The following is a 26,953-nucleotide window of genomic DNA, read 5'->3' as shown; positions in this document are numbered from 1 at the left end:
GTGGTGAGTCCATCAATAACCATGTATTGGAGAGAAGGCGTGTGTGTGTGTGTGTGTGTGTGTGTTGCATGGGAAGCAAACGTTTGTGTTGACCGTGATGTTGCTGCACGCAGGCGTGTTCCACCAAGACAAAGCGCCGGCAGCCGGGTGCGCTTGTTTTATGTAAACAGACAGCCCTTGTGGCGAGAGGTTTGATGAGGAGGAAGCCCACAAATCCCATTAAAAAGCCATTTGTCGCCAAGAGCTGTATTTATTTGAAGACAGGAAGAGTGCTAGCTATTTCTTTCTTTGTGTGTGTGTGTGTGTGTGTTTTTTAGACAAACAACACTGTAATGTGCACGCCAGGCCAGTAGATGGCGATGGTGGAGAACCACGCACATTGCTGCTGTCCAACCACAACGTGTGTTTTCAGACACGTATTGTGGAAGAGCTGTTAATATCAACATGATGAGGATGATTCCGTTGGCCCGTGTGTGTGGTTTTCACCCTAACAGCTCCTTGGTCTTCACTGCCAGATGTTTGTCGATGTCTGCCGACACGTCGTCCGCCATCCGCTGAATCTGCCGAGGCAAAGGCGCAACCGCTTTACAAGGAAAGGCGGCGCTCGAGCAGCCGCGAAAACAACAGACCTCAGTCCTCTTCGCTGTAGGGTTGGGTTTACACATGATCCCGTACCGACACCAAATTGGTTACTTTAGAAACGGTGCCGGAACCGGTTCTTTAAAAATACTAGCTTTTTTATTTTTACTGAATTTTATGACATGCAAGTTGAACAGAATAGTCCGTTGAAATTAGGGGTGTCCCATGTGGTTAGCAAACAGCTTTGACCCACAGGCCATCAGGCTTCTCAACGAAGCACTCACACACGCCCACGCAACACACGCACACACTCATAGCACTTTATTTATTTATTTATTTATTTATTTATTTATCTATCTATCTCTCTATCTATCGGTATTCATGTCTCTTCTGTTCTTGTTGCTTAATTTGTCGGTATTAATGTTTCTTTTGTTCTTATTAATTTTCTTGTGTTTTTTTTCTTTTCTTGGGAGAATGAACAGAACAAGAACTTCATTGCATAGTATAACTACCTGTTTTACTGTGCATACGACAATAAAACTCTTGAATCTTGAAGAGTGGATCTCAATGGTGGGTTGCAAACAGCAAGTCAAAAATGACATTAAAATATGTAATAAACAAATGTCTGACTTGAAAAAATTGCAAAAAATCACAAACATTAAAAAAACAATGATTAAAAAATGCACAAAATAATAAAAATATGTAATATATGACTGATGTCAGACTTATTTTGAAGTCAATTTGAACAACATTTTAGTCGTCTTCCTCCTATATATGTATATGTTCATTCAACAGTGGTTCATTCAACATCTGATGGTGTAGTATTTGTGATACTTAATTTTGAAGTAAATGTGAACAATATTTCAGTCGTCTTCCTCCTTGGTATATGTTCATTCACCAGTTAGAAGTCAAACATCTGATGGTGTGCTATTTTTGATATTTCATTTTCATTTCTGTGCATTTGTATGAATGCATTTATCACGTTCTTCCTCATTTTGTTGCTAAAATGCATGAATAAATTCCTCTAAAATGCACTTTGGATGTGCAATTATGTGTATTAATGTTTCAAAATATGACAGGTGATTTAAAAAAAAACAACAACTACATTTGCTTGGTTTGACTTAAATAAATGTATTTAAAAAATATAAGTAAAATAAAAAAATAAGGTAATGGATAAATATAAACGGATAAATATAAAAATGGCTTGAAAGTGTAAAATAAATAAATAAATAAAAATAATAGAAATGACAAATACAAGTGCAAAAAATAGAAATGTAAATAAAACACACACACTCCCTCTCCATGTGTTAGCTTCTGTGTGTTGGTTGAGAAGTATGCCCATGTAATAACCCTCCCCTCACTTATCTATTATCACATGTAAATACTTATTTCTGTTACATTGTTTTTCTTCAACAACAAAAAAAATGTAGAAAATAATAAAAATAAAAAATGACTTCAATAAATGTGGTTTGTGACTTAATGACCATTGGAAAATGTGGGTCCCAGATTGAGACTATTTGAGACGCCAGTCCGCTTCTATTCGCCGATTTGATTTAGAGGAGTCTGATTAGACTATCAATCTGCGAAGATGTCATGTGATCACGATTGTAGAATTCTGACCACATGGGGGGGTTGCTGCCGAGCATAGATTTGTACATAGAATGTCTTTGTTTGTGTTCTACTGTAAATAGCCTATTTTGATACTGTGCGTGTTCAGCGGAAGACCTATACTTATGCAAGATGGCGGCGCGTACACACAGCGAAGCCCGGCGTCTCCTCCAGATTTGCAGTTTTGTAGTTGCAGCCGTCCCTCGCTACAACGAGGGTGAAACATAGCGTCCCCACTCTATCAAGGTTTTTCACAAAGTAATTAATAAATGATTGTGGTTTCGTGGTTGAATACGGCCTGTTATTAGTAACACAAAAGCATATTGTACTTATTCTTGGCCTAAATGAAGCATTTTCAAGCATAAAAATGGCTACATGAACTAAAATATAGTGACTATATTATAATACAAGGCAGAAGAAGCGTTCTAATTGTGAATGTAGTATTCTACATTGGCCACTGGGTGTCAGTGTTGAGTGAGACAAGGGCCAGATGTGATGGCCAGAACAGGCATTTATTGCAAGTTTAAATGATCTCACAACAGACACAATAATAACAAAATAATCCTAATCATAACAATAACACAGGCTACTGTTGGGGCCATAACCCACAAACAAAAGCTAAAACTCAACTCTGAACCTCCGACATCACGTCACTTCCTGTCCTCTACACATCTGTCCGCCCGCCACTTTGGTCCGCTAGGGCAGGAGTTCTCAAATGGTCTCAACCTGGGCCCTACCTTTTCCAATGGTCATTAGGTAGCGACACACTTTTATTTAAGTCATTTAAAATTGTTTTATGTATTTTTATTTTTTACACTTTTATTGAAGTCACTGCCATTTTTATATTTATTTATTCCTTGATTATTTTATTTACATTTCTTATATTTGTATTTAAATCACACCGTGCAAATGTATTTGCTTTTTAAAATCCCTCTTCATCTTTTGAATGATTAACACGCATAATTACATGTCCACATTGCATCTTAGAGAAATTTCTAAGAAGAACACGATATCTGCATGCATACAAATAATGCAAAAACAAAATTGAAATATCAACATTGCACTAAATAAGACCACGAAATCAGATATTTCCCTTATAACTCTGCAATGAACAAATACCAAAAGAGGAAGATGACTAAAATACTGCTAAATTTACTTTAAAATAACTTGTGACCCACACAGAATGGATCCGCGACCCACCAGTTGACAACCACTGTGCTAAGGACCACAGTTAGTGTGACTTACTTACACACAAACAGGAGTTTTATTTGCATCTTAAATGGCTTATTTACTCTCATTATGTCTACTATAGCGGCAAATGTGAGTGGAAAGCCATTTAAAGCCGTCATTCTAATACACTGATAAGACAATGGCCACCAGGGGAAGTACGCTGCCCTGAAAAAAACAAGGAACTGCGAACGCACGAGTCTATGTTATCTTACTGTATTTATGTCTAATATGTCTTATTTTCTCTGATTATGGGCAGTACAAATGTAAAGGTGACTATCGGGGTGTTATTTCATGTCTAGAGGGCTCTAATAATGTTAAAAAAATGTACTTAGAAGATGGTTTTCTGTGCCAATGCCATTATGTGACCAAGTTCTGGTAGGCATCCCTACTTACCTGTTTCTCCACGAGACGTATCGTGTCCTCCGAGTGCCCCTCCTTGGCCTTCTTCACCTGCACCACCGCGTTGGAGCGCACTCTCCTCAGAGCGTCTTTGGCCTTGTTGCTGAACTGCTTAGCCGTCTTGGCGAGGTTCTCTCTGTGCTCACGCGTCACCCTGCCGATGAAGTAGTAGCAATTGACTTTTCAACCTTGTTCCAAAAGTTACTTAAGGTCCTACAGGCTGAAAAATCTATCATCTCCTCCACTTTTGAGAGAGGAGGTTTCACTACACATCCTAAAATAAACATTTCAAGTCTTAATTCTCTGAGGGTATAGTTTAATATTACAAAAAATATTCAGAGTCATAATTTTTGGAGAGAATAATTGAATATTATGGGAAAAATATTTTGTACAAAAATAAATTCATAATTTTCTGAAGAAAAAGTCAAATTTTCTAAAGAAAAAGTCCAATATAAAAATTGTTTTGTTTCGTTTTGTTTTTTTTTTACACAATATTACAATATTACGGGAATGAAGTCGTAATTTTAAGAACAAAAGCTGAAATTTTGCAAGAGTAAAGACAAAAGGAGCCGCATAGACCCCTGTTTATTGATGAGACTGAGGTGGAGAGGGTGAAAACCTTCAAGTTCCTTGGCACACACATCAGCGAGGTCCTCACCTGGTCTCACAACACCCAACAAATTATGAAGAAGTCCCAAAGGAGACTGTACTTCCTGAGAAGACTCAGGAAATTTGGCATGTCCACCACAATCCTGAGTTGCTTCTACAGATGCACTATGGAAAGTGTCCTTACCGCCTCCATCACTGTTTGGTACGGTAACTGTACAACACGTGATAGGAAGGCACTCCAGCAGGTGATCAAGACCTCACAGAACATTGTTGGGGCAGCCCTCCCCTCACTGCAAGACATTTATAAATCTAGAGTCCTACGCAGAACACACAACCTCATCAAGGACAGCACACATCCACAACACTCATTATTCACACTCCTACCGTCAGGCAGACGCTACAGGAGTTTGAAGTCCAGGACCACAAGGCTGGCAAACAGCTTTTACCCACAGGCCATCAGGCTTCTCAACGAAGCACTCACACACGCACGCAACACAAGCACACACTCATAGCACTTTATTTATTTATTTATTTATTTATTTACTTATTTATTTATTTGTATAGTTATTTGTATTTATGTCTCTTCTTTTTGTTGTTGCTTAATTTATTGGTATATATGTTTATGTTTCTTATGTTCTTATTCTTATTCTTTCTTGTGTTTTCCTTTCTTTTCTTGGGAGAATGAACAGAATAAGATTTTCATTGCATAGTATAACTGCTGTTTTACCATGCACATGACAATAAAACTCTCTTGAATCTTGAATCTCTTGAATCTTGAAAATATATTACAGGAATGAAAGTTGCAATTTGACTAATAAAAGTTGTCAAGTACAAAAAAAATATATTAGAACTTTATTTTTTTATTTTTAACTAATTCATTTTTTAATGGGAATAAAGTCATAATATTACAGTGATGCCTTGGTTAACGTTAATCCAGAAGGTCCGACTCAAACAAAAACGGACTCTAACCAAAGCAAATTTTCCTATAGAAAATTATATAAATCCAAGTAATCGGTTTCAGACACCCAAAAATGTTAACACAAAACTGTAAAACAGTAATTATAGTTTTACATGCGAAAGATGATGCAAAAATAATTACAAATGACAAATGCATGGGCACATTTATGAACATTGAACATCACTTTTACCTAGTCTTGTTATAAACCCCTCCCACAAAACCATTCATTAATAAAATAACCCAAAATAAAAACATTACTTATTCTGCTGCAACCACTATTAAAAATATATCAAGATTCAAGAGTTTTATTGTCATATGCACAGTAAAACTGGTGGTTCTGCTATGCAATGAAATTCTTTTTCTGTTCATACTCCCAAAAACTAAATATCAATATCAACGTTCTAGAACCAATAAACATGTACCTTGCCGTTTAATACAAAAAATGGAAAAGAGCGCGGGCGAAGTTTCCTCATCAGGTGTCTGGTGACGTGTGCTATGTTTGACTGTGGATGCCGCAAACATGCTACAGTAAATTGGAATGCTTATGTTTTGTTTTTGGAAGTAGAAATGAGTGTTATGGATGTCAAATGCGGCAGTGCGGATAGACTGTTACGAGGGACGCTGTGTAGGTGTGCATGTGTGTGCACGCAGCCGATGACGAAGCCTCGCCGTGACATTTACATACCTCTGAAATGGCAACAATCTTCTTTTTAAATGGTAAAATTCAGATGTCTTGCACCCTTGTCTTGGTCGAGCGCCTTTCTCTTTTATGCGGTCCATGTGTTTGTTACATCGTGCATCTCTCTACAAGTCTGATACAAACGTTCTAAAATGGCCCCCGCGGCCCACAATGCATTGCACGATCACATACGAGTATCGCGAGATTTCATTTTGTGCGCACGATCCAAGATGGCGACGTAAACAAACCGGGACAGTATTTTAGACGCTAAAGAAGCAGGTGAACGCAAGCCAAGGCAAAAAGTTAGCAAAAGTTTCGTATGTTAACCGAAAAACACGCTAACCGGGGCGGACGTTAACTGAGGTACCACTGTATCTAAAAACACATAATTTTAAGTGAATGCGGTTTTAAGGTGCCAAAAAAATACAATAAATAATGTAAAGTTTTAATTTTATGCGAAAAATCTAATGAGAGAAAAAAAATCTTGCAAGAAATGCGTCATAATTTTCAGAGGGAATAGTTTAATATTTATTCTTTTTGCCCCCAAACTGAAAATGGTACAGTTCCCCTTCACAGCCACCTACTGCTTCATTCTTGCCAGGGTGCACGCTGCTGATTGCTGAAACTACTGCTCACGTAGGCCCGACAAACAAACACAAATACCATTTCCACCTTGGAGTAATAGTAATAACATAATACCGGTAAAGTAGTATTTGTAGACGATACTACTATTTTGTGCGGAAATGTAAAAGCGCAGAGCAAAGTGCAAAGATGAGCTTGTGTAAAGTTTGTATTCTCTACTCAAGGTTTCCGTTGTCAGCTCTGCAATCACACCTCGCTTGTTTTAATCACATGCGATATTCCACTTGGCCATTCTCCTCCTTTGTCCTTAATTGCCAATTTCTGCCGGGTGGAACTATTTGCAAACAATCCAAGAGCAGCGTATATTTACCGCAAACAATGCGGCCTAATTACCGATTCCGCCGCCAAATCAACCGCAGCGCCTTCTTGTCTTTGGAAATGCAAATTTCAGGCGCGCCAAGACTGATTGGAGGAGGTAAAGGGGGGAGTAAACGGCCAGAGTAACACCTGCTGCTGCTGCATGCGCCTGGAAGCACAAGCATGCATGCATGCTCATTAACATGAAGCGCAGTTAGATATTATATGCATCATTTTAAACCACATGCAGCCTTCGTTATGTTTAACGCACACAGACTGGACAGGCAACTGAAAATAGCAGCATGTCATTCAAGTTACTAACAATACAACTAATGCAGCTTGGTCACTGGAAAGCCAGCTGCCACATACGGTATTGTACCATGCAGGGTCAGATTGAAGCACTACAAAATAAAAGTGAGGTGTGGGGGGGTATTGTTGTTGACACCGTTTGTCTGGTAGTTAGCAGGGCTACGCAGAAAACCACGCAACCAATTTCTATGCAACTTTGGGAAGGGATGGCGCAGGTGCCAAGATAGAATCCGTTGTAAGTGGGTGCAAGTATGGTCCCATCATCTTCCTTTATCAGCCATGCGCCACACAATAGGATTTGTGTTGAGTCTCATTTAGATTGTGGTCCAACTATTTAGGCATAGGAAATGTGACAAACATGGGAAAGACACTTCAGAGGAAGTGATTTTTCAAAATAAAAGGCTTAAGTGGTGGAGAAAGGCAAAAATAAAGCATTTTTTAATATTTCTCTGTGTGTGACAAGTGCACAAAGACAAGCGGGGGTTATTGTTAATGATCACAGTTTGTTTGTTAGCGAGCAGGTCTACACAAAAAACTACTCAGCGATTTCCCATGAAACATTACAGAGGGGTGGCGCAGGTGCCAAGCAAGAACCCTTTTTATTTTTTTTCCAATATGGTTCAGTTTCTGATTGCAGAAACTGCTGCTCGCTACAAGCTAAGTCTAAGGTTGACTTGTGGTCCAAATCAATCAGACAGGCTGAGAGACAAACAAATAAACATACAAACTATACTTGCAAGGAAGTCATGAGAAGATTTTTCCAAAATAAAAGACTTAGGTCAAGTGGTCAAATTGGCAAAATTAAGCAACGGTCCATATTCCTATGTGGTCTCCGAGCACCAAGTGCACACAGAAAAGCGGGGGTTATTGTTTATGATTGCCATTTGCTTGTGAGCTGGCAGGGCACCAAAAAAACTACAACATTTTCCACTAAACTTTATAGAGGGGGTGCCAAGCCAGAAATGTTGATATTTTGGTGCAAGTATGGTCCTGTGTGTGTACCGCATGTTATGTTAGGCTGGCTTTATTGAGTTAACTGGTTGCTAGCAGGACAAAGATCCCAGTCTTTTTTGTTTGTGCCTTCACAATAAAGGCCATTCACTGATATCTACCACCAATTTCTTGTCAGAGTGCACGTTGCTGATTGCTGAAACTGTCATTTTCACTCTTTTTGTTGCTCCTTTGGGCTAAGGACAACTGGAAGGGAGTAATGACAATTTTTCAAAATAAAAGTGGCTGAATTGGCAAAAAATATGCATTTTTAAATATTGGGGGTATAATAAGTTCTCTATATTCAGCAAATGATCTCCCTATAATTAAGATTGAGTCCTGAGTAATAGAATAACAGTTGAGTGTTATTGTATATAATCTATGTGTTGCCTGGAGGAGGAGCAGGAAAAGCAGAGTGAAAGTACAGGGAAAGTCTTTGTGTGTTTAAGAGACTCACTTAGGAACGGGCACCTTGATGATTGTCCCGTCCACCTCAGGGTTGAGGTTCATGCTACTCTCTCTCAGGGCACGGGCGGCCGCCGTTGTAGCCTGAAGGCACGCAAACACAAGAAGGGCGGGGTGAATATGAAAAGAAAACTGCAGGTAGTGGTCTTTCTCCAGCTGGCAATCATTAAGGTGTGTTTTGTGTGTGTATGTGTGTGTGTGTGTGTGTGTGTGTGGCGGCCCGTGCACTGTGGAAGTGCCTTGGGCCACTGTCAGCGCCAAGTCCTGTGGGACAGGACTGAGAGGTTGCAGGGCAGGGCGCTGACCCCCAGTGACCCGACAAGGGTGTCTGCTTGCGACACATGCACGCACACCCGCACACACACACACACACACACACCCACACCCACACACACACACTGAAAAGAAAAACAGTAAAAGCTAGAAGAATAAATCAATGACAGAAAAGTGTTGCTTCTCAAGGTGTTTAAGTGACAGAATAAACAAAAATCGTAAATGTACGTGCTTTTTCTAACGTTATACCAACTTTATTCTCATACACATACTGCTTTAATGGAATATAACAGCTTTATTTCCTTAAAATTGTGACTTTTTTCTTTTAAAAATGACACATTTTTCCCCCCTTAATATTCCGATGTAATTATTGTAAATTGGCAACATTTTTTCCTAGTGCTATAACAACATTATTCTCATAAAAGTACTTTTGACTCATTCTATCCCAGCCATTTTTGACAGAATATTGTGTTCTAAGGCTATATAAACGTGGAATCTACCACAAGAAGGTCCCGGCTTTCATCAGAAAAAAACATTTGTTTCTACCTTTTTCCATTCTTTAGTAATCAGCAGTAGAACATAGGTAAGTTTCAGACAAATTTCAGTTCCCAACTAGAAAAGACAGAAAACCAGCTTCTTGTGAAACGATACATTTCCAGCATAACTTTCACTTTGACTTTTTGCTTTTGTGACAGCTCAAATATCAAAACAACTACACCAACACAAAAAAGGGGTTGTTTTACATCAAAATAACTATTTCATTACAAATATAACACCATGAACTATTTACAATTTTCACCTTTGGAACTAAACTGTGTGTGCATGTGTGCGTACGCGTGTGCGTTCAATTTCCCTACAATGGGTAACCTGCAGGCTACACTCCTCCACGCCCTCTCCATCATCCTTCCTATCGTGTGGTTTTTCCGCCCACGTGACCACAGCCAAGCTCTTATCAAATGCGTTTCTGCCACCTTGTGGCCGTTTTTATGGCTTTAAAGTGCTGTGAAATGTTCATGCTTTAGCGGAAAGTTGCACCATCACCTTTTTTTTTTTGTACCTCTCATGCAAAAAAAAAACCGTAAAAGACATATAAGTACGTCACTGGGATCGGCCGGTTGGGTTTATACAAACGCTTAACTACGTCTTTGGTATTGAATGAGTTAAGGTAATGTTACAGCTTTACTCTCGTAAAATTACAACTTTACAACTTTTCCCTGGAGAATATTACAATTTATTTTCATAAAACTGTGACGTGATTCTTTTCAAAATGTGACTTTTTGCTCCCATCATATCGCAACATTTTTTGTGTAAAATGTGACTTTATTCTCACACATTTATGACTTTTGTTCCAATGATCTAACAACTTTAGTCTCCTAAACATCCTGCAGAATTTACACTTTTGGTCCTGGAAAATTGCACCATAATTTTACTTTTTTTTTTTTTTGCCGCACAGTGGCCTAGTGGTTAGCATGTTGGGTTCGAATCGCCGCTGGGCATCTCTGTGTGGCGTTTGCATGTTCTTCCCGTGCGTGCGTGGATTTTCTCCGGGTACTCCGGTTTCCTCCGATATTCCAAAAGTGTGCATGTTAGGTTAATTCAGTGGTTCTCAGTTATTCCCCCCCCAGTTATTCATTTTTTATCAAATGAAATAATTGTAGTTTTATTTTAAATGTGAAATATATACATATCTATATAAATACATTTAAAATCTTTATAAAATAAAATATGATGTTTTTCATAATCTTGCAACTTAAGTATTGCAAAATTTCTACTTTATGCTCAAAGAATGAAAACTTTTTCAATAGTGATTTATTCTTGTAATTTTTGTATTTTTAAAATATAACATACATTATTTGTTATAATATTCTCATAAAATATGTTTTATACATTTAAATTGTGTATTTTATTTAACATTTTAAACATAAACACTCAACAAAAATATAAACGCAACACTTTGTTTTTGCTCCCATTTTTTATGAGATGAACTCAAAGATCTAAAACCTTTTTTCACATCCACAACACCACCATTTCTCTCAAATATTGTTGACAAATCTGTTTAAATGTGTGATAGTGAGCACTTCTCCTTTGCTGAGATCATCCATCCCACCTCACAGGTGTGCCATGTCAAGATGCTGATTTGACACCATGATTAGTGCTCAGGTGGGCCTTAGACTGCCCACAATAAAAGATGATATTGTGTATGTGGAAAAAGTTTTAGATCTTTGAGTTCATCTCATAAAAAAATGGGAGCAAAAACACAAGTGCTGCGTTTATGTTTATGTTGAGTGTACATACCTGTATATAAACAATTCAGATACACTTTAAATGTTTATTAAATAAAATATGACGTTTTTTCATAATCTTCCAACTTAAGTATTGCAACATTTCTACTTTATACTCATAAAATGAAAACATTCTCAATACTATGACTGATCCTAGTAATTTGTTTTTTTAAATGATTTATTTTTAGTAAATTGAAATTCCTACCAGGATGACACAATGAGCTCGCTAGAGTTGTGTTGCATTTCCCCCTCCTCCTCCTCATCAGGTCATGTGATGCATGTGTGGAACCCTGACGGATCGCTGGCGCTTGTTTATCTGCTGCGGTTGCCACAAATACACCTGAGCATGAGGTTATTTGAAGCAGGCTCTGATTAAGATTGCGAGAAAGGGAGGCCTCGTTAACGTCGGCCTGACTGGACATCAGATAGGCTGAAAATCTTCCATCATGCTGCGTGACATTGAGGGCCGAGTGGTGCAGAAATGCAATCTTGACAATCATCATGTAACCACAAAAAGGCAGCATTGAGAGATTGCAAACATCTGAGCGTGTGCATTTCTTGCAAACAATTAGCTGCATGACAATTCCCTTTGCTGAGCATTCCAAAGACTTTAAACATGAAGAAAAATGTGAATATCATTTTTTTTCCACCCTTTCTCCTTTCTTTCTGGACAGCTCCTTCTGGTGTTTTCCACCGGGAGGAAAGAAATGGCAGCCAGATTAAAGGAATTTATTTGTGTGCGTTGAATTAATTCCTTCAGCTCTTGTTTCTTTTCCTGAGCGAGAGCTCAGACCCCTGCGTGCTCCCTCCCAGCGCCGAGTGATAGATTCGGCCCCTGCCTCTGTTTGATTGTTCTCCGCATCAAATTCATCACCGCTTCCGCTCCCACGACCACCAGTCCGGCGCAACGGCAAAAAAGAGAAGGAAGCGGAATGGCCCGGGCCAGGTTCTTGTTAATATGTTCGAAGGAAAAAGGGGTTTGGGGGGGGGGGCGGAGAATTTCGCTGAAGTTTGACATCAAACACGGACGGACGCGCTGAAAGCCAAGAAGTGAGCTGAAAGGAATGTCCGTGTGTAGTGTGCCTTAGCGATGCTCACCTACACACACAAACAGCCTGCATGCTGCCTGCTGGTCAGTGACTGCATGGCAAACAATGGAAGCTAAAGCTAAAGGGTCGACATCACTACGGGCCTGGTAGCTGTGGGCACCGTGGGCTCTCCTCAAGTGTCGGAGCAGTGTGTGGTCTGCGGTTAGAAGGAACACTTACCAGAGGAGCCCGGGCTGGGGGGTTGGGGGGAGTGGGGGGGTCACCCTTGGATGAGTGGCTAAAGATGTTAGCGCTCTCACGCTGCTCTACAGCATTTGGGCCGTTTACATCCTCAAGCAACACTGTGGAACTGCAACAGTGCTTGCTCTACCACTGGGGTCTTCCAATAGCTGTGGCTGTAGGCAACCTCCTCATGTAGGCTTGTTTTTTGGTTTTTGCAGTATCATCGAGAAGCTTTATCTAGCTCTACCTGCGCTGAGCAGTCTGCTCCTTGGCGCTGTTGCAACAGTGGTTGTGTTTGCTGCTGCGTTGTACAATGTACTTAAATGACCAAGTGGTCAAAAAGAGATACATTTCCCTTTGCACTTGTTCAGTTCATGCACTATTAAAAGATGGAAAATGTAGTTTTTATATATAATGAGTTTAATAACAACCAGGGCTGTTTTTTTTTTGACACGCGATTAACACACACAAGTTTGTTTGACCCTCGGCCGACGCCGTACTTTGAGGAAGCAGCGGTGACCGTGAAGCTACAAGCGGGAGCAAATATTGAGCAGGAATGGAGAAAGAAGGGTATTTTGTAAATGTAGCTTCCAATCCCTGGCAGATCGCTCTCGCATCAAGACCAAAGTTATTCGTATCTACTGTCGCTGTGATTGGAAATGTCACGGACTACGTCGTCATCGACTTGCCAGAGAGAAGCGGGAAGGTATTGAATCACTGCCGGTATTGTTTTATTGTCATTTATACAGTGGTACCTTGGCATACAAGTGTCCCAACTAACGAGTGTTTTTTTAAAGATGCTAGTTTGGGCTTGGAACTGCAAGCAAAATGGCCTCCCTGGCGAGGTGTTCATGGCACGTCTGACCGGTATTAGGCCTCAGGGAAGACCCAGGACACGTGTCTCTCAACTGGCCTTTGGACGCCTCGGGATCCGCTGGAGGAAGTAGCAGGGGTGAGGGAAGCCTGGGCTTCCCTGCTTAGGCTGCTGCCCCCGTGGCCCAACCTCACGTAAGCGGAAGATGGATGGATGGATGGATGGATGGACGTTATGTAAATGGCACATTGTTGGAGTTTGTTTAGATGTTTTAATAGATGGCTTCATTGGCGGAATAGGTGCATCCCATTACGTGCATGGTTAGCTGCCTCGTACTAGCTGTTTTTCTCTCTTCACAATGCACAAAAGGGAAAGACGTGTTCATGTCTCACATTAGGATTGTAGATGATGGGCAACCTTTTTTTTTGTGCAGTTTTCCTTTAAATGCCTGCATTTTATTGCTTTAATTGTCACATTTCACAAGAAGCCAGTAGATCTACTGTTCGTACGCTACATGATCATGATGGTGTAATGTCTTCAATCTAATAAATGCCTGCACTTTCCAGACCACCAGTCTGGAGGTCTGGACAGTATAAGCCTACTGGATGACGCACAGCTCTAATTAGTCTTGTGTTGCTAAAGAAGGATAGAAAGAACTACAAAAAAAAAAAAACACTAAGAAGAAAAAAAAAGAAAATAATTCATTCCTTCCTATCCCGGAGGTAAGATGAGGTCATCTCCTCTTGTGACACACACAAACACACACGTCTACACTTTGAACACAAAGTTCAAGTTTTCGGTGCTATCTTTCACTGCAGAACCAGTGTCCCCCGAGTGATCAATCAATTAGCATATGAGATTTCATTGGCGGGGGGGCTACGGGGTAAGATTAGGCTCCATTTTTTCTACGCAGCCTGATATTGTATCTTCTTTTTTTTTTGCCTCTTGAGTTGGGATGGAAACATTCCACTTGTGTTTGTGTGTTTGTTGTTGTGTGTGGTGGTCTTACCTCGGGGAAGCTGCTCATGTTGACCAGAATGATCTGAGGGGATTTCATGGAGACCTGACCCAGCTGGTTGAGGGGGAACTTCCCGTCTTGGGTTGACACCACAATGTGGTCCAGAGCCCCTAAAACACAAGCGCAGGTACTGTAATGGAATTCTCATTACTATCAACCTGCAATGTCATTATTAAGGAATTATTATTACAGTATACACTTCCAAAAGTTCAGACACACTTTCCCATTCAATAGGATGCAAAAGTGTTTTAAAATTTTTGAGTAGTTAGCCTTTTTCCACAGAGACTCATAACAGAGGAGCCAGCATGTTCTCATCCAAATGCAGGACACCAGCAGTGTGGGAAATTGCAGTATAAATACTGTATACAGAAGTAGTCAACAGTTTGGAGATTCTTTTCCATTTAATAGCATGCAAAAGTGTCTCAAAACCTTTCAATGGTTAGCCTCTTTTATACAGAAACATGATTAGGCGTTTATTCAGCTGTGCATTTCACACAGAGCGCAGCAAACTGTAGTATAAAATATGTACCCCTCAAAAGTTAGGAGACACTTTCCCATTATATAGCATGTCAAAGTGTCTTAAAACTTTTGAGTAGTTAGCTTTCTTTCACACAGAAAGCCCACAAAAATGGCAAATGTGACTTATAACAGATGATGGGGCATTTATTCATCTGTGCATTTCACACGGACTGCAGCAAAGTGGTAGAATGCCGTATAAAATACTTGTCTACAGTGCACGGTACCAGTCAAACGTTTGGAGACACGTTCCCATACAAAAGCATGCAAAAGTGTCTCCAAACTTTTGGCTACTTGGCGTCTTTCACACAGAACTCTCACAAGTGTATGCATCAGCTTCATAAGAGAGGATCCGGCATTTAGTCATTCGGCCAAGTGGGAAACTGCAGTATAAATACTTGTCCACAATATGGAGAAGCGGTCAGAAGTTTGGAAACACTCCCCTATTCAATACAATAACAAAGTGTCTGAAAACTTTTGACTGGTTAGCCCTTTTCACACAGCGATCCAACAAATCAGTGCATCAGATTCATAACAGCGGAGCCGGACTCATGACAGACGATGGGGCATTTAGTCACCTGTGCACTCCACACAGAACCCAGCAAAGCAGGACAACGCAGTTTAAAATACTTGATTGCAGCGTACGGTACCAGTCAAAAATTTGGAGACACTTTCCCATTCAATAGCATGCCAAAATGTCTTCAAACATTTGACACAGAGCTTTGTTTTGTTTTGAATGTAAGAGCATGGGATGGAAATGTCCGTGAAAATGCGCCTTTGACGAGCACCTCGCCTCCCTTCAGTGATGAGAAAGGCAAAGGTGTGTTGACCTCCACCCCCCCCCACCTCCCTTCCATCTGGCTAACCTCAAGACACAGTTGTTTCCTTCTCTTCCACCTCTGCCTTACATCACTCCATCGCTGCTGCTGCTGGGGATGTTTCGTGTGTGTGTGTGAAAAGGAGGGGGGATGAAGGAGATGCGAGGCTTACTTTCTCCATTCCATGATTTTATCATTTGACTCCAAGCGCCAGTCAGGCACAGAAGGTGGCAACAAAGGCTGCAGGGTTGTCGTCCATATGCGTACGTATACAGTACATACCAGCCACCTTCTTTCTGCCTGTCCGTCTTTGTTACTTGTGCCTTGACGATGTGCACCTTCACATCTGTTAGCACTTACGCACGCAGGCCAGACAGGCGGCCATTTCTTTACCCCGAGAGGTGAGGAGGGCGAGGGGTCTGACAAGGAACATATCAGAAACGCGCTTAAAAAGTCGACTTAACCGCATTACTTAACGTGTAGGAATACGTGACATGCGATAACTACATGGATTACCTGGCAAACAAGTACACGCTATTCAAGTCACCTCTTTTGGTGGCTTTGTCCCATCGTCAACCATGCAGGAGTGTTTTTTAACAAATAACTCTCTCTTTTTTTTTTAAATACACGCAATACAATTTTTATTAAAATTATGATTTTATTCTTGTGACTTTTTTCCTCCAACTATACACCATTTTCCTTATTATGAAAAATAAATGTATTCTGCAAAAATTCTACTTTTTACCCTCCAAAAATACACTTTTTTAAATTAAAAAAATATACCTGTGCAAAAACAGAATTTGTTTCTGAAAAAATGAAATTTTTCCTCCAAATATACAAATTTTACTGCAAAAAAATTTACTTTTCTCCTCCAAAAATACACCTGTGCAAACAGACCTGTTTTTTTTTTTTTTGCAAAAATGTAACTTTGCCTCCAAAAATACAGCTTTTTTAAAAAAGCAAATAAACTTTTTCTGCAAAAAACACCTTTTTCCTCAATTTTTTTTCTGCAAAAATACACATTTTTCCTCCAAAGTACACCTTTCAATATTCAAAGTTCAATTAAATTTTTCCTCCGATATTATATAATTTTTCTGCAAAAATACATATTTTCGTCCAAAAATACGCATTTCAGGAAGTACACTTTTTTCTGCAAAATACACACTTTTCCTCCAAAAATACACCTTCTTATGCAACAAGTACACTTTTTTCTGCAAAAATGTTTTTTTCTTAAAAAAAATACCTTTTTCTCCAAAAAATATTTTCTTCTGCAAAAATACATCTTTTTGTGCAAAAACTTTACTTGTTTCCCTACAAAAACACACTTCATTATGCAAAAATGTAATTGTGCAAAAATAGAGACTTTTTCTGCTAAAATGTAACTTTTTTCCTCAAAAAATACACCTTTTCCTGCAACTATACAAAAATTGTTTTGCAAAAAATAATTACTGTTTCCTCCAAAAATAAACCTTTTTCTTAAAATGCAAAAATCCACTTGTGCAAACACACACCCTATTTTTTTCAAAAATGTAAGATTTTCCTCCAAAACTAGCGCTTTTTAAAAAATTCAAAATACACTTGTTTCTGCAAAAATACACCTGTGCAAATATACATAATTTTTTTCTGGAAAATACACCTTATCATCCAGAAACAGAAATTTTTCTGTAAAAAAATTCACCTTTTTATGCAAAACTACAGGGTTTTTTTCCATTCAAAAAACACACCTTTTTTTGCAAAAAATTCTATTTTTTTCATCCAAAATTACATAATTTCTCTGTACAAATACATGTTTTCCTCCAAAAATACACATCTTTTTCCAGGAAACATACACCTTTTATATCGAGGGAAAGGCTTCTTGAGACGTCATCTGTACTTCTGTGAAGAAGGTGTCGGACGTTTCCGCCCAGGCTTAGTGTAAGGAACCAATAGGAGGAGGGTGTTGGCACACCAATTCCGCCCACTCTTACTGTATTTAAGGCCTAGGCTACCAGCACTTGTTAGTTCGCTGACGAAGCTCTTCGGATGAGGAGCGAAACGTCCGACACCTTCTTCACAGAAGTACAGATGACGTCTCAAGAAGCCTTTCCCTCGATGGACAACTCCTGTACGACTGAGAGCCTACACAGACAAACACCTTTTATATACAATAATACACTTTTTTTCTGCAAAAATACAATTAAAAAAAATAAATAAAATAAAACCAAGCAAGAAATGATTGCCATAAAAATATAATATCATAAAATAAATAAATAAAAAAATATTAAACAATAAATATTAAAATCATTTTGAAAAAATAATAAAATACTCCCAAAAAAAAATGTGGCCACTATACACATTTTTCTTGTAATTTTTGTTGTTGTAATTCCCCCTTCACCCCCATAGTATCTAGGCTTCTGCAATCAAACTTATTCCTTCAGCAGCTCATTTGTTTCACCACATTCTTTTTCTTGTTTTTTTTTTTTTTTTTTTTTTTTTTTTTACATTTTGGTTCAATTTGACTGTTCATTTCCCCAAATTCGTCCACACTGGACACCTTGCGCGTATAGAGATGTGTATTACATCACCATAATCCACACATTATTCCAGACGCGACACTTGTTTGTGCAACGTATGCATTTCAGTTTTCAAGTCATTCCACTTGTATGGCTGGTACACTGTGAAAAAGTAGTATGTCGCCTGTACAGTTCATGGAAGGCTTATGTTAGCGATGGAACACATTCATTCCATCGACATGACTTTCTAGCTACAGGGAAATGACCACAGGATATCGGGTGGTGAAATAATCTTTCATCCCTCCAACTCTTCTTTTTGAAGGCTTGCTTCCAATAGGAAGATGCTGCACGGACGTTTCCACGGCAACAGCGCTCCGACAACAAGCCTCCATCCATCTCGGACTTCCACGCACACACACTTATTTGTAAGCCTTATTAAACCCAGATGAGAAAAAAAAAGGCAAGACTCGGACAACTGACGTCATCCCATTCCGCCATCTCATCCCTCCTGTCAGCCCTCTAAGCCACGCTGCCTGTCTGGATTACCACGCAGCTGGACAGAAGAGGCGGGAGGACGGATTGAGAGATGGACGCAGGGAGCGAGCAGCTGGGATTGAGAGTTTCTTTCTCCTTTGAACGGCCGTTTCATTGCAAATGTTTGAGTACAAGCCAGAACATTACAAAGATGAAGGACAAATATGAGCTGGGGCGGAGGGGGGGCTGATGAGGTTGAAAAAAAGGGCATCTTGAGAGAGCGACCATATAAGGAAGCCTGTGCTGCACTTGCGTCCTACATCTTTTCCGACGGCATCTTGAAAATTGCCTTTGCAGTGCACTTTACCCAATCGGAAGACGGAAAAAGAGGCAATTCAAAAATAAAGGCAGTTAGAGTTGAGACAGTTTTTTTTCATAAAAAAAACCTTTCTCTGAAGAAATTCACCTTCCTTCATTAAAACACCTGTTTTTTGCAAACATACACCTTTTATGCAAAATTTTTACTTTTTTTTCCCCCTCCATTAGAACGCCTTTTTTATGCACAAATACACTTTTTATGTAAAAATACACTTTTTAAAATGCAAAAATATAATTTTTTTTAAATAAAAAATCTCCTGAAAAAAGGCACCTTATTTATGCAAAAATACACAATTTTTAATCCAAAAAACCCCACGTTTTCTCCTCCCAAAAAACACCCTAGTTATGCAAAAATACACATTTTTCCTGCAAAAAACATTTTTCAGCAAAAATACACTTTTAGTGCAAAAATACAACTTTTTTCCTCCAAATTGACTCATTTTTTTAAAATGCAAAAACATTTTTCTACAAAAATGTATTTTTTTAATGCAAAAATTTCAACTTTTCCCTCCAAAATACAAAATTTTATGTAAAAACGTTTTGCCTCCAAAAGAACACCTTTTTTATGCAATACACACCTTTTTATGCAGAAATTCAACTTTTTTTCCTTAAAAAGGATGCCTTTTTTATGCACAAATACACCTTTTATACACATCTCCTCAAAAAAAATACACCCTTTTGTGCAAAAATACACCTGTTTTATGCAAAAAGTCAACTTTTTTTCCTCTAAATGGACTCCTTTTTTAAATGCAAAAAAAAATGTAATGCAAAAATACATTTTTTTGCAAAAATACACTTTGTAGTGCAAAAATTTACCTTATTTATGCAAAAATTCAGCCTTTTTCATCTAAATGGAGTCCTTTTTTAAATGCAAAAATACACTTATTTCTGCTAAAAACATTTTTCTGCAAAAATACACATTTTTTTCTGCAAAACACTTTTTCCACCCTGAAATACACCTTTTTTTAATGAAAAAATACACATTTTTTCCTCTAAATGGACACCTTTTTTAAATGCAAAAATACACTTTTTTTTAACATAGTTTTTTGGGGCAGATAAAATGGAGCCCGCGAGCCTTGAGTTTGATACCTGTGTAGACCTTCCCTTTCACCCCCCCCCCCCCCCCCCCCCCCCCCCCCTTCCTTTGGAGGGTAAGAGGCAGCAGGTCATGACCAGGATATAGTGGAGGAAGGAAAGGTCAAGCGTGAGGTCAAGGTAAGGCCATGTGGGGATCTGGTTGGCACAAACAAGATTGGGGGGCTTCATAGGGGAGGGGGTAAAAAAAAAAAAAAGAAAAAGTGAGACGAGTACCTGGTGAGGTTCGGATGCTGAGGTTGCGCGTGAAGTCGTCTTTAAGCGCACTGAGAACGGCAGTCATGTCCTCCTTCACGTCACCCAGGCTGATGATGTCTTCCACCAGGGCAGCGCTAATGTTCACCTTTGCTGACTGCCCCTTGGCCTTGGCTGAGAGGACCAGGACGACATAAAAACCATTCAGCGTGCAAGTGACTCAAGCGCACTGTGTTCACCACACTGACCTTTCGCCTTCTTGGTGGCATAGAGTCGTGCGCACGCGGAAGGGTGGCAGGGGGTGCCGACCCTGGCGGAGGCCACGGGGGGACACCTGAGCGCTCGCACCACAGACTGGCACAGCAGCGGACGCAGTCGGATCAGACCGTTCGCCGCCATGGCTGACAAGGAGTAAAGATGCAGACAGTGACATTATTATTTTTTGGGGATATTCTTGTATGCTGAGATTATCGTAAAAATGGAAAGAAAATATCGTATGTAGCCTCTTCTGTAATAAGAGCCCACATACGCGCAACACATTACTAACAGAAAGGATGAGCGCTGATTGATTTATTACTTTACTTTATTACTACGTTAAATGGGATCTTCTATTTGGATCACATTTGGACCTTTACTCATTCTCACACAGATACACCTGAACATATGTGAAAATGATTGTGTGTGTTTTTTTTTTTAATTGATCTATTAGATTTATATTATTTATATTTTTAGATTTCTTATTTTATTTATACAAGGTTATAATACATTTAGTGTATTACAGTCTATATTTTTTTGGACATTTAGCTGAACATATTTGAAAATTATATTGTCTTTTTTGGTTTTCACCCATTTGAAAAGGTTACTGCTTAATTTATTTAGATTGGTAATATAGTTTTATATTTGCTTTTTATTGTTTTCACAATGAAAGATTTAGTGCTTACTTTATTTAGATTTTTGTGTGTTTGATATTATTTTATTTTATTTATACAAGCACATAAAACTTTTATATAATTTTTTTGTATTTGATATTATTTTATTTTTACAAACATATAATGCATTTACATTATTTTTTGTATTTGATATTTAATTTATTTATACAAGCATATAATACATTTATATTAATTTCTTTTGTATTTGATATTTTATTTATACAAGCATATAATACATTTACATTAATCTTTTTTGTATTTGATATTATTTTATTTATACAAGCATATAATACATTTACATTAATCTTTTTTGTATTTGATATCATTTTATTTTATTTATACAAGCATATAATACATTTACATTAATCTTTTTTGTATTTGATATTATTTTATTTATACAAGCATATAATACATTTACATTAATCTTTTTTGTATTTGATATCATTTTATTTTATTTATACAAGCATATAATACATTTACATTAATCTTTTTTGTATTTGATATTATTTTATTTTATTTATACAAGAATATAACACATTTATGTTAATTGTTTTGTATTTGATATCATTTTATTTTATTTATACAAGCAAATTATAAATTTATATTATTTTTTTGTATTTGATATTATTTGATATTATTTATTCCATTCCATTTTCCTCCGCTTATCCGGGTCTGGGTCACGGGGGCAGCAGTCTTAGTAGGAAAGCCCAGACTTCCCGGTCCCTGACCACCTCCTCCAGCTCCACCTGGAAGACACCAAGGCGTTCCCAGGCCAACTGTGAGACATAATCCCTCCAGCGTGTCCTAGGTCTTCCCCCGGGGCCTTCTTCCGGGAGGCATCCAGACTAGATGCCTCCCTCCCTCTCGGGCCATCAGCCGTGGCCGAAGAAGCCACACGGGATCTCCCCCACACCACCCTTGGGGGCTAGCATAAGGGTCCGGTGCATTGTGCTTTGTGTGGCGGTTGAGGGCGGGCGCCTAGGCGACCTGGTCTTCGGCGGCCAAATCTGGATATTATTTATACAAGCATATAATACATTTGTTATTTTTTTGCACTTTTATGTACGCATATTTGAAAATGGTACTGTTTTTTATCGTTTTCACCCATGTTAAAAGATTAGTGCTTACTTTATTTACATTTTTTGGGATTTGATATTATTTTATTTTATTTGTACAAGCATGTAATACATTTACAATGTATTTTTTTTTTACTTTTATCTGAACATATTTGAAAATGAAACTTTTTTTTTTCTAAATGTTTTCACCCATTTTAAAAAGATTAGTAATTACTTTGATTTTTGTAAGATTTTTTTGTACTTTTTAACCGTATGATATAATTTGTTATACTTTTAATTGAACGTATTCAAATTATTATTCATGTGTGGATTGGCTGAAAATGCAACAGGAAGATCCGTGAAAGAATCTATCCATCCAATCCATACTGATCCATAAAAATGTAAAATCTATGTTCATATATTTGATATTCTATTCTTTTGATATATAATACTACTGTAATTATGAAGTACACTGTAGTAATGGCGCATATCTGCCAGTAGGAGGGAGACATTCATCTTGTACTTTGCACCATCCAGGCAGTTGTTTGGGGTTTCCTAAAGGGGAAACTCCCGGTCTTAAACACACTAGCGGACTAACCTCCGTGCACCCTTTCCTCCTTTATTATGGACTCACCACCTCCCACCTTGCAGACTGCTAAACTGCGGCGCTGAACCTTAAAGCGCACACAAGTACAGACAAACTCGTGGAGTAACAAAAGGCCACAGACACAAACACACTAAAGCCCGTCTTTCATCGTCAGTGGCTGTGAAGAACCCTCCGGCATGCCATGAAGGTGGAAACATACCACGCTGCGTGCGCTTAAAAACACATTTCTCAATAAAAAACATGAGGAATGCACAACTACACACCGCAAAGCAGAGCTCCGCCACCTCTAAAAGTTCTGAAAGTGTACTTTTTAATGACGTTCTAGCAGTAACAGGTGTCCCTCCAGCCCGTTAATGTGCGCCAAACTTGAGAAAAATCTATCATCTGCCTCACTTTGCTCCACTTTTCAGGCTAGATGGTCACTTCTCACATCTCCTCATGGACATGATACCGCCTCTGACCCACTCCTACACCAACCCCTTCACAGAGGAAGCTAAAAAAAAAATGAAGAAAAAGCAGGCTTTGCTACACATCTTAAAATGCAGCCTGCCAACTATATGTCAGCTGTCTTCAGACATGGAAGCTGTCACTTTCATCCTTTTGTTTGTCTTCAGCAACTAGGCTTTTAGGACCCCGAACGCCCGATCCCAACAACGTATTCATACGTCTTTTAAGGGGGTTTTTTTTGCGCAAAAGGCAAAAAAAGGTGATGATGCAACTCTCCACTAATGCATTAACTTTTCAGAGAACTTTTATTCCATAAAAAACATGGCAGAAGTGAAGAATCACACATGACAGGAAGGAGGAAGTGAGAGAGCGTGGAGGAGTGTAGTGTGCAGAAGGTTATGATTCATTAAAAAAAATCACCACGAGTGCCCGAGTGATCTTAGGAGCTACAGTATGTTGTCTGGGGCGATATGCCCCTAGTAGGGTCTCCCAAGGCAAACAGGTCCAGACCAAGAGTGATTCAGAAGACCCTATGAACTTAAAACAAGAGGAGGGACCACACCTCGCCCGGACGTGGAATACCGGGGCCTCACCCTCGAGCCAGGCCCGGGGGAGGGGCTCGCAGGCGAGCGCCTAGTGGTCGAGCCGTCACCCGTGGTCGAAGAAGCTACATGGGATCTCCCCCCCGTAGACGCACCACCTGCGGGGGCATGCATCTGAGTATGAAGCTTATGGGATGAGACTCAGGAACTCCAAATCCGAGGCCATGGTTCTCAGTCGGAAAAGGGTGGTTTGCTCCCTCCGGGTTGAGAATGAGGTCCTGCCCCAGGTGGAGGAGTTCAAGTATCTCTGGGTCTTGTTCACGAGTGAGGGGAGGTTGGAGCGTGAGGTCGATAGGCAGATCGGCGGACCATCGTGGTGAAGAGAGCTGAGCTGGAAGGAAAAGCTCTCAATTTACGCACCCATCTATGCTCCCACCCTCACCTATGGTCATGAGCTTTGGGTCGTGAACCAAAGAATGAGATCGCGGATACAAGCGGAAATGAGTTTCCTCCTCAGGGTGGCTGGACTCAGGTTCTCAGAGATAGGGTGAGGAGCTCAGTCATCCGGGAGGGGCTCAGAGTAGGGCCGTTGCTCCTTCACATCGAGAGGAGCCAGTTGAGGTGGCTCGGGCATCTAGTCCGGATGCCTCCCGGACGCCTCCCTGGTGAGGTGTTCCGGGCATGACCATCTGAGAGAAGGCCCCCGGGCAGACCTAGACACGCTGGGGGCATTATGCCTCACAGCTGGCCTGGGAACGCCTTCATGTCCTCCCGATGGAGCTGGAGGAGGTGGCCGGCGACCAAGAAGTCTGGGCTTCCCTACTGAGACTGCTTCCCCCGTGACCCGGACCCGGATAAGCGGAGGAAAATGGATGGATGGATGGTTGGATGGATGGTTGGATGGATGGTTGGATGGTTGGATGGGTGATTGGGCCGTTTCAGCAACGGAGTAGTGTGTGCACACGACTTACACCGGAGCGGAGCAAAATGGGTAATTGTTTCTATGGGTTTTCTGCTGTGTACGACCGCTGCTACTTCATTATCGCCTAACCTGCTTCCAAATTTGAGCAGATGCATTGAGTGAAACAGAAAGGCTGACATAGGTCCGGTTAATTTTGAGAATAAAAACATTCAGTGTTAACAAATCCTAGTGGAAACACTGCAACATGTTTTGTTTTTACAGGAGTAATGTTTGTGTGTGTGTGACAGATGATAATAATAATCATCATATAATAATAGTAATAGTATTTGTGTATCAGTACTTTTCAAACATGTTGAGCACATTCAAGAATATCATGATAATGATAACTGGGTAACACTTTGCAATAAGGTACACAAAATTACAGTAGTTAATGAGGAATGAACCTACCTAACCCTAACCACTACTCATTAGTTCATTAGTTCCTCAGTAACTACTCTAAATTGATGTGCCTTAGTTCCTCAGTAGCTACTCATTAGTTTCTCAATAACTAGTCTAAATTTATGTGCCTTATTCATTAGTTCCTCATTAGTTCTGCATTAGTTTCTGAGTACTGTAAAGTGTAAAATGTGACCGATAACTGATCATTTTGGTCACAATAATCATGGTATCAAAGTTTCATACCGTTACATCCCTCATTGGAACGCTGCCCCCTTAACACACCTCATCCGCACCTGGTCTGCCACAGAATAAGACGTAGCAGGAGGGATCAGTTTTACCAAGTCAGAAACTTTGTTGCTATATTTAATGAGTATTCAGACTCTTCTTCTAGCGACTTTTTCTGGTACTTATTTGGGACATTTGGAGACTGACTGATTAAAGCACGTATCACTCTTCTCAACAAGCAGTGGGAGCTGATGTAGGGCCCTCCCCCCATTGCAAACCGCAAAAAATTGCAGGCTGCTATATTTATTAGATTATTAAGTAAGCAATCTGCTTCCTGGTTGTAGGAGAATGAGACTGAGACAGACAAATTAAAGTCCTCTCTAAGAATTTTTATCCGGACTTGCACCGACATTTAACACTTTCAAGTCCGGCTTCAGTCTGAATCATTATCGATATAAATCTCAAACCTAAACTGTGAAATGTACCTCCAGTGATCAACAGATATCCAAATATGTGCCAAAACCGGGCCAGACAGATCCCTGACAGGCTTTGAAGGCAGGGCAGCAGCAAGCTGATACGATCCCACCCGCCGTGGCAGAGCAGGTCTGTGATGTGGGACGCTGACGGAGCTCCTTGGAGGGGAAGTCAAGCAGAAAATATGAAGCACAGGTGTTCCAGCGGGATACTGTAGCCACACATCCTGTGCATGCAGCTGCACTCACACCTTTCCTACAGAAGCAGTAAGTGAGCCCGCATTGCGCTTTCCTTTGTACACTTTACAATTTTAACACACACAAAAAGGAGATAAAGCACAGTATCTGATCACGCTCTTCCTGGTTTAACATCACGACTTCTCCATCAGACAAAAACAGGATGGAAAAGCAATCTTTAATGCAACCCCTCTGTAATGATTTGTTTGGAATTGATTTGGTTAAATTTATGCAAATTGGCACAAAACACTACCATTGCACGTAACAATACTGTAATAAATAAAAAAAAATGCAAAGTTTGTGTTGGCTAATTGATTGATGGACTAACTGCTTCAACTAGCAGGGTGAAGGTCGGCGTAATGGGTCATTTTCTACCCCCCTTTCTCAATTTTTAACACGACAATAATTCATAAACAGTAGTCAAAGACATAATTAAAAATACATTTCAGTAATAGACATATATTGTAACAATATACTCAACCAAATAAGCTTACTTACGTTTTATTTATTTACAGGAGCATGCTTACGGAGAAGCTATACTTGACATGCGTTTCGTCATCTTCACTCGACGAGCTTTTTAAAACAGTAGCGCTTAAAATGGTTACCCTAGGTTTCAACCGGGCGGGGATCTCGCCCGGCTCTGAGACTCCGTGTGCTTTTGGGATGTGCTAAATTATAAAACAACTG

The 26,953-nt window shown here is 39.7% G+C and overlaps 1 protein-coding gene across 2 annotated transcripts; it reads right to left on the bottom strand.

The window, feature by feature from the left end:
- Positions 1 to 235: 235 nt before the first annotated feature.
- mrrf (mitochondrial ribosome recycling factor) lies at positions 236 to 26,834 on the bottom strand. Of its 2 annotated transcripts, XM_054757800.1 has the most exons (8): positions 26,765 to 26,834; positions 26,042 to 26,188; positions 20,640 to 20,792; positions 20,413 to 20,565; positions 14,415 to 14,533; positions 8,758 to 8,849; positions 3,811 to 3,970; positions 238 to 560 (listed from the first exon to the last, which is right to left on the bottom strand). In XM_054757800.1, exons 3-8 carry the CDS (start codon positions 20,788 to 20,790, stop codon positions 483 to 485), a joined length of 753 nt encoding a protein of 250 aa, XP_054613775.1. In that variant the 5' UTR covers positions 20,791 to 20,792; positions 26,042 to 26,188; positions 26,765 to 26,834; the 3' UTR covers positions 238 to 482. The 2 variants fall into 2 exon arrangements, with proteins under 2 accessions (XP_054613776.1, XP_054613775.1); XM_054757801.1 differs by lacking the exon at positions 26,042 to 26,188 and having other exon boundaries at positions 236 to 560; positions 26,765 to 26,831.
- Between the last annotated feature and the right edge of the window lie 119 nt (positions 26,835 to 26,953).

The sequence above is a fragment of the Dunckerocampus dactyliophorus genome, chromosome 17 (genome assembly GCF_027744805.1).
Source record: "Dunckerocampus dactyliophorus isolate RoL2022-P2 chromosome 17, RoL_Ddac_1.1, whole genome shotgun sequence".
Classification (NCBI taxonomy): domain Eukaryota; kingdom Metazoa; phylum Chordata; class Actinopteri; order Syngnathiformes; family Syngnathidae; genus Dunckerocampus; species Dunckerocampus dactyliophorus.
Note: the sequence above shows the minus strand (reverse complement) of the source record. Positions and strands in the feature narration are given on the sequence as shown.